Raw genomic sequence first — 8,672 nt, 5'->3', positions numbered from 1 at the left:
AAAGAAAAGGAAAGTCAACGTTATCTGACGATAGAGAAATAATAGGGGTTCTACCGTAGCTCCGCGAACCCTGAAAGTGTGCACGGACGAAAAGTGTGTATTATGACGCAACTCTGGGGAAATTGGAGAGACGTCTAGCGTGCACGGACCAGAACATGTGCATTGCGTCGCAATGTTCGCGGTAATCATTGTAGTAGGGCTGTGAGCACTTCACGGCGGTCTTTGTTGTTATACGTTCGATCCCAGCCGGTCCGTTCCAGCCAAGGCGTCTGTAATGCAAATGCCGTTGTGTCGGTCGGTGCGACTGGAGGCGCCGCCGTTATCTCATTGGGGAGTTTTCCTCGATTGAACTCCCTTGTCAACACGCTGCGCAGATGAGCCTGTACTGCAGGGCTATCTACCTGCCGGACCATACTTCTACCTCTGTTGATGATCCAGTATCTCCGTGCTGACCCAGTGGTCCATGTCTGCAGGTAGACACAATCAAACTGCTGGTCAAGGTTGCGACGGCGACTGGAGCGAGTGAGGCTGGCTTTAGATCTACAGTCATCCGGTGGGTTAGACTGGTGGCGCCGTATTGACTGGATGTTTATGGTACGAAACTGGCAGTTGATACAAGCGAAGCCTTCATAGACTCGTAGCTTATCGTGTTCGGCCGTTCTATCGGCTAAGGTTAATGCACTCTCAGGGTCTAGCGGCCCGGGGGATAGGGATTTAAGAAGCTGATTAAGCCCTTTTCTTGCGTCGGTGGAAACGTTATGCTTATCGCGGAGATGTGTTATTACGCGGGATGGGCCATTGGATAGGGCGAATTGACAGCTGTCTCTGGTGCAGATTAGGAGCCGGGCGCCAGTATCATAGAAGAGCTGTAGATTATCGAGAAGTGTATAATTAGCTATTATGGGACTGACTTCTAGTATGTAAGGAGTGCCTTGAGATCTTGCTGCCATGGTACACTTGTGATGTTTACCAGAGTGATGGTGCTGGATACGAATGGAGAGTCTAACTGGATGGGCTAGAGATATCACGCGTGCACGGACCAGTGTTTATGGTAATTTAACGAAATACACAGACATGACGCGTGCACGGGCCAGTTTTGTTGTATTTCGTCGAAATACCACCACGACTGCGTACAGTAGCTCGAGAACGTATTTTTATTTCTCGCTATTGTCTCATAGAACCAAACACATCCCCGTATAAAGCATGAAGGAGCGTGGGTGGTTGGGAAGATGTTATCCTGGCTAGAGATTATCGCCTTACTCGAACCGAAGAAAGAAATAATCCAACTGTCATCCATACCCCTCGTCAATTTGATAACCCCTCCATTCCATTGGAAATACCCTGAAGGCCGAAGTCTGTTAATAATACGCCGTCCACTCTAGTTACAGAGGGCTGCCATTATTCATCTCGGGTTCCAGAGAAGGAGTTTAGATAAAGATAACCTTCTGGTTGCCGAAGGCAGAGCAAGTCTGGGCCTGGGCATTGTTGTTCTACATTATTCAGTTAGCGTAGTTCTTCTAAGATCACTTGCTCTTCACATACTCCTTGGACATTTTGGGCGCAGCAAACAATGGTACTCTGAACGTTGCAGCTGTTGATGTTCTTGTTGCACTCGTAGTAGGTGAAATAGCCTCCGTCATCGTACTCAGGGGAACAGCAGTAAGCAGAACCACCAGTGCAGGTGACGGTCTGCGTGTTGGTGTTGCGGTCACCACGGTTACCACCACGGTCACCACCACGGGTAGGAGTAGCAAGAGCACCGGTGGCGGCGACGAGAAGAGCGGCGACGGAGAACTGCATTTTGGGAGTTGAAAAGTGTTGAGATCTCAAAAAGAGAGTATTGAAGAGAATAGTAGATTGAAGTTGTTTGGCTGAGTAGTGAAGACTGAGTGAGTGATGAGGATAGATGGTTGAAGGGGGAAGAAGGCCCCCTTTATATATCCTTTCCTGCCCTATTAGTTCTCACGAGTCTGTCATTTTTTTTCTCAACAACCTAACCACAGTCTTACCACTAGACGCTTTGTTCCGCCTCTCAGATGGAACTTGAAACTATTGAACTCTTTTGCGGCCCTTACACCATCATGAAAACGTACATGATGCTGCCCAAGAGTTGGTGTCGCTGAACTCAATAAACCTCCCACCACTCGTCGCATAGCCAGAAAAGAAAGATGACAAGAGGCTGATTTGAGGCTGAATCTAGGTGTGGTCTAGGTGCGTCCAGGCCGACAGACTTTGAGGCCGGAAGCCTGGACTGTTGCCACGTCGGAGGTATGAAGCAGGCCCGATAGTCCTGTTTACCCCGCTGCTGAACGGGTTGTCAAGGTATTAAAATTCGACACAATAGTAACTATCCCGAGCTCGTTCTAGGCCGGCCGACAGGCCGAAGAACTTAAGGTTATCTGTTACATCTTGGCTCACCGTAGCTTCCTACAAGCAGCTGTAAGCACCAATGTAATTATTCTGATAGCAATTATAGCCCAGTCTTATGTCCTGTAGTATAATGTTTAGGTGCGACTGTTATATCATAATTGCTATAAGCGGGCGGAAGTTGATAATTTGAATCCCTTTGGCATAGCTGCTCACAACCCTGTCTTTGGCATGTGCTTATGAGTAATTGTGAGGCATGTGCTTAGAAGTAACTATGAGGCATATGTTTGAGGGTTGGTAGCTGCAACCGAAGGTACAGGGCTTGGTTACCCCTTCTTCCGCAGCAAAGCCACCGGAGGGGGAGCATCGTGTTTATTCTCAATTAGCTGCAACCCCTCCCGGTGCTGCGTTGCAGCCTTATGGGCCTCCGGAGATAGTCCCATCTTTTGCCCTGTGGCGTGATGGTTAGGGGCGACCATGTTATCTGAGAGTCAAATTTAAACCGAAGGCAGTAAACAGACTTAGCGTGCATGATGTTCCGACCGCCCAAGATCTGAGGGTCATTACCATACAATTAAGTCACCACGCATGTGCATATGCCTCAGCTGAATATGAAGAATAAGGTCCGTCGCCTATTAACAGGCAACTTCCGGAAAATAAGGAACTTTAATTAGAGAAGAGTTATAAAAGTATAATAATAGAAATATTAAGTGCATAGCTATCTTATATTCCGTTGGGAGTGAGAAGTAGTCCTAGCTAGCCATATAATTAATCAAAAATATGTCATATATAGTCATATGTGGCGGTAGGCAATGCCCAACGTTTCAAAGGGCTGATTTACCTTTTGGGCCGTTGTTATTAGTCTGCCACCGAGTACCGAATACGAGGCTAAGGAAAGAGTTCTGCACAAATACCGGCCTCCATCTCGTTTGTCCTGTCTACCTTTCAACATCTCAATCACTCTAGATCTCGCCATCCGCTCGTTATAGAAGCACTCTGTCTTGTTCTACCCTCCATTCATCCTTTCACTACCTTTGTCCACTCCCTCGCGCTAGTGATAAACATCAATCATGCACGCTTCCACTATCCTCTACGGGCTCGTCTTCCTGCAGGGCGCCATGGCGTCTCCGGTTGGTAACGTAGCTGCTGATGGCGTTGAACCTCGGGCCGCCGAGCCTGAGGGCCTTGAAACTCGAGATATCAAGCCTAGGGCTCCGTCTCTTGGGGACTTGCCCCTCCCAAAGATGCCATCCCTCAAAAAAAGTAAGTCGTGAATGGAAAGATTTGGGTGTTCAGTCTAACGGGAGATCGCACCTGAAGAGGGCCAGGGCGGTGGCAGTAGCGATTGCTCGAACCAACAGACATCGGTCTGCTCTTCGGGAAGCGCATACTGTTGTAGCCCTGATGGCAACGGTGGTAGGTAATCCGAATCCCCTTTTTACTACGCGAGGAGTCTTAAATATCCTACAGGTACCAAGTGTACTATCTCAGACTCTTGTAACGTCGATTCAAAGATCATTTGCTGCAACAATAACATGGGGGTAAGTGGCAGCCTCTTATCCTCGATTCAAGACTTACAAGTTACCTAGTATCAAATGTGCATTGGTGAGATCGACTTCAACATGCCCGTCACCATCAACATCAATATCAACGGAGGCGGAAAGGGCGGAAAGGGTGGGAAGTAGAAGCGTTCGTGTTGTCCGGAAGACGATGTCTCCGTATCAAAACGGGTCTGGCGGTGCAACTGACATAGGGCTAGGCTGCCCGCTACTTTCGTTTCTTACGTTCTTTTACCCTATTGAATACCCTGAACGGTGGAGTCGTTCCTTTGTGATTGTTGTAGTTTATGTAGTAAACAAATACCACCCTCTTATACCTTTGTTTATAAAGCACACTGCCACGATCATGCACTGCCAGGTTATCGGATCTGTAGGCGCTGACGGAGGCCGACGGATCTCGGCTTGAAGCAAGCTAGTGGAACCCGTCATTCAAACCCCCAAATTTGAAATGTGAGCCTCACCTCGAAATGCGGTGTTGCTGGCGACTTGAACGAGAGGTCAGAAGCCCGACGAGTCACAACTCAATCCTTGTAACTTTGACAGTAGCCCCGGCAGACCGGGTAGGGATTCGTGGCGCAGGTGCGCCGTTGCCGTCTCTCGGGAAGCTCCATCCACACCGTTTCCTCTGGTGTTCTTAACTGCCGAGTCTCCAATCGGATCGTGGGTTCTAAGATGTACCAATTGATCGAAAAGGTTTCCTGCCGCTGGGCGGTTCCATGGTGTTGGGAGGAAACTAAGCACTAGGCAGGACCAAATTCTCCGGACAGAGTCCCCAGACCGATGTATGGCTACCTCCAGCACATATATTATTAAACTTCATTGTGGCTCCCCGTTAAACTTTTGTCTCAGCTGTATCCACGGGTGATCTATTTTAGGGACGGGAGGCCAGCTCAACACCTTCTTAGCAACCCTCATCATACTCCAAGGGTAACCTGTCGAAGGTCTAAACAGGCTTCCCACGAGTAGCAGAGACGGATTTCATAATAGACTTGTCACATAGGAGAATTGAAGTGGTCATAGATGGCAAGCTCCGGCTGGAACAACCTTACGACTTAAGGCCGAAGTAAGCAGGCTTGGGGACCCTGGTCCCTCATCTCTCAAACTGACGGTACCCAGGCGTGGTGGCGAATATTCGATAGGCCCAAATTCGACCCAGAAACGGGGCCTAGCGGCGCTCATTGATTGTTTCTTTCCCGGCAGCCTTAGTGGTGAGCTGGGCGTTCACATCCTTGTATCGGACCATCGGCAGCAACTCTCTGACCGCTGATTTGAGACCTGAGCAGTTACATTTGGGGCGGCGGCTGAGGGAGGGCCTCAAGTGGTGGGGTGGAGGACTAGAGTTTGGACTACTGCAAGCCATACCAATAGCCTCGCCAATAGATCTGCCAGTAGTCCATCTTTAGCTCAGCTGCAGGGGTGTTGAAGGTTGAGATGCAGGATAATCCAATTACTTCCGTCATCATCGGTTCATCGCCTCGACTGAAACTCATTTTGCCCATCATCACGAGAGAAGAGCCATGGTTGGAACAGAGTCTGGTGAGGAGATTTGGAACCTCGTATAATCGTAAGATTGCCTCTTGTAAATGTGGCATCCAACTCTCAGCCTCGTATTTGAAAAGGCTGCACGCAGGAGGGCTGACGGAGCTGGTGCTATATTACCGAAAGATCGGCCAAGCAACCTGTTTACCATTTCCACTAATCAGGTACAAAACGCAGTAAGACGTGGCAATCGCCGGACGGTAACAAATAACCCCTTGATGCATGGCTGAATGCTTTGTCTCAAAATATCTCAAGAGCCGTTCCCACACGGAGTCTGTACTACCGACAAGGACCAGAGCTCGGGAAACAGTAACATCGCCAAGAAATCCAGATCAGCTCAACGCGGGGTAAGGGTCCACTACCCTTAGTTACTCTTTCAGCTCGAGTTCTTGTCACATCTGACGCTACGGGTATCCCTGCACAAGGCTGGCCTGCAGTCTAAATTACCCTGCAATACATCACCAATAGCGCTTCGACTTCTCGCTGAAGTGAGACCTACATACGCCAAATATTTGATATTGATCCACTTTGTTTTCCATGCAATGCACAAAGGGTTCATAGGGAGATGGTCGGTTAAATCCGTTGATATGCAGTTGATCCTAGACTGAAGGGGGCGTACCCAGAGTTTTCGGCCGTATCAATGGCTGCAATTAACCTCACCCATCACTGAGTCTAATTTTGTGACTAGACTACGAAGTGAGAAAGGAAGGAAAGATTTTGGGCACTTTCCGTAAGTAGCAAGAACTGGGAGTATATCCGTTCTCTGGTCAAGAAGCCCCTGAGAAGAGAAGGAATCCTTTCGTTCTCAATTAGCTGGTATGCAACCTAGCCACTCAACACTCCAGTGTTCCGTGACACCTCAGCACCTATAACGTAACACACATGTTTATTCCCCAATCTACAAGCCTTCTTCTGGTGCGGCCAAGCTAAAATCTTACTATGGCCTGACGGCCTTGGACAGGGGCTCGAATCTACCCCCAAACCTCATCCACTAGGCTTTGATGTTACCCGAAACATGGCCAGGCTAAAGGCGAAGAACCCTTGGGATTGCATATGGAGGGATTCACTTCCAAGGGCGAGTGGCTTGTAGATTCATGTGAATTCGCCGATAACCGGTGAGACTATCAAGATATTAGAGAAAAAGGCTCGGATGAATAGGGAGCTCATAAGCTGTCATCTCTCGTATAGGCCTCCGCCCTTAAGCGGTGGTTGAGTTATAATAAGGCTCCAGAACCAAAGGTTATAAGGATTATTTACTATTATAAATTTAAAAGCTCTATATATTCTTAGCTCTAACTAAAATGCATTATAGAAATAGTTAGCTAACTTCTTTTTTATCTAGCATTTTGCTATATATATATATTACATATAAACTATTGTAGTTACATAGGTCTAATAATTAATTAACATATAGTCTTACTTGAGTGACAAGTTAAAGCCATCTTTATTTAATTATAAAGGATTAAACCTTAAGTCAAGGCTGTGCACACCACTTTGATATGCAGTAGTGTGGGTCAGGGAGTGAGGCAGGCCTCATGACAGCCGGTTGAAGATGACACGAGGACCATGAGCCGAAGCGGAAGGCGCCTTTGCCAGTCCCAGATACATCCGTGTCAAGGTTGATGGAACAGTAGAGCGGGGGGGGGGGGGGGGGGGGGTTGGCAATATTGCCGTAAGATTGCTCATATGAGCCTGTTGGCTCTAGAGCATCTATATCCACTTCCAAAGGGCGCGGCTCATGCGTTCCTCTCCTTATTGCTCCAGGATTCGGCAGTGGGCGGGCATTCATTGCTACATCGTTTATGCGAAGATGCACAGCCAGGTAGAAGTCCATCTTGGAATGAGCTTTTCCCTTTGGTTGGGGAGGTTTGTGAGCTGGCTCGTGCTGGGTGAGACCATTTGTCTTCTTGCTCCTGAGTAGTGTATCTCGAGCTTCATATCGTATTCCCCCTTTTTCTGCTTATCCTCGCCCATAGTCATTCACAGCCCTATACTTCACAGTCGATTCAAGCTCCCAATGGCACCTGAGGAGGGGGGGCCTGGATATGGCTGTGAGCTTGTATGGCGTCTTCTCGAGTCCGACCCGTAATTGCCAGCCTCTTTAAGCCGCGAAGCATCCTCCATCACCCGGGTTGCTGACATGTATGAAGGAATCATGAGTCAATCTCTTACATTGCACTAGTAACTAATGACTAAATCAACTCTAGTAGAGTTGATTTTATTGACTCACTTTAAACCTAGTAGGGTTGATTATTGCCAGGATGTAGAGTTGATTTTACATTATTCCACATACAGGAAGGGTAGTGCTGCTCAGAACAGGGGTTTACTATAGAACGCCACGCGTCCTGTCGCGTGAAGTGCTATCAAGTATTACATACTACCGAATGGTGTCATTATTCATCGAAGCATAATCTTTGTTCAGATCATACTATCAGCAACCCAGTCATTATGGTGATCACTATTACGGCTTCTAATTTGTTATCTGAACCATGCAGTGCAATTTATCCCTACGTTCTTCTCTCAACATACCGTCTTCTTGTGTGTCAGGTTTGTGGGTTCGCCTCTGTAGCCGATGAGGTTGCTACTCATTGAAAACACGACATCGCGATAGGAACAGGATCTGGTAGAGAAGATAGAACAGATCCCAAACATTCTACCCAATCAGGACGAACTACGTAATTTATGGTACCCAACGGATATAATTGAACCCATTCCGTATCTTGCGCCACCAAAACCAGACGGTTTGAAATGTCGTGCGTGCGGCCATATTGTCCGTCGTATTCAGAAGATACAAAAGCATTGTACTGACGAGTATCAATGGATGAACCCAGGAGGCAGGGGAAGACCACCGCCGGATTACCATATGTCCGCTTACCAGTCACCATGGGAGGAGGGTGTCGCATATCAACGTTTCTTCCCTAGCAGGGCAGGCAGCAGATGGTTCCAAGTGAATTCCCCGATACGACTACAAAGAGATGTCCACAAGAAAGTGCATACAGATTCGTTCCAATCGCGAGTGGCGCCACAAGAACTCGGCCCGGTCTTATGTTCTCATCTGAGTGAGGTGGTAGAACGTGAAAAGAAGTACTGGGAAACAATGAATCAGCCACGTTTGAGTAGCAAAGATATGGACAGCGGCTCCTTTGCGACTACAAGTATATGGATCGAGAGAACACAATGGCAAGCTATATACAAGGGCGCAAGGCG

The 8,672-nt window shown here is 47.9% G+C and overlaps 2 protein-coding genes across 2 annotated transcripts; one reads left to right on the top strand and one right to left on the bottom strand.

The window, feature by feature from the left end:
- Window positions 1–1,427: 1,427 nt before the first annotated feature.
- Window positions 1,428–1,800, bottom strand: FOXG_17645 (uncharacterized protein; the record flags this gene model as incomplete). Its single annotated transcript, XM_018397653.1, has 2 exons — window positions 1,428–1,490; window positions 1,543–1,800. 2 exons carry the CDS (start codon window positions 1,798–1,800, stop codon window positions 1,428–1,430), a joined length of 321 nt encoding a protein of 106 aa, XP_018258715.1.
- Window positions 1,801–3,437: 1,637 nt separating this feature from the next.
- FOXG_17644 (uncharacterized protein) lies at window positions 3,438–4,052 on the top strand (the record flags this gene model as incomplete). Its single annotated transcript, XM_018397652.1, has 4 exons — window positions 3,438–3,630; window positions 3,688–3,783; window positions 3,838–3,908; window positions 3,957–4,052. 4 exons carry the CDS (start codon window positions 3,438–3,440, stop codon window positions 4,050–4,052), a joined length of 456 nt encoding a protein of 151 aa, XP_018258714.1.
- Between the last annotated feature and the right edge of the window lie 4,620 nt (window positions 4,053–8,672).

The sequence above is a fragment of the Fusarium oxysporum genome, genomic scaffold (genome assembly GCF_000149955.1).
Source record: "Fusarium oxysporum f. sp. lycopersici 4287 supercont2.60 genomic scaffold, whole genome shotgun sequence".
NCBI classification, from domain to species: Eukaryota; Fungi; Ascomycota; class Sordariomycetes; order Hypocreales; family Nectriaceae; genus Fusarium; species Fusarium oxysporum.
Note: the sequence above shows the minus strand (reverse complement) of the source record. Positions and strands in the feature narration are given on the sequence as shown.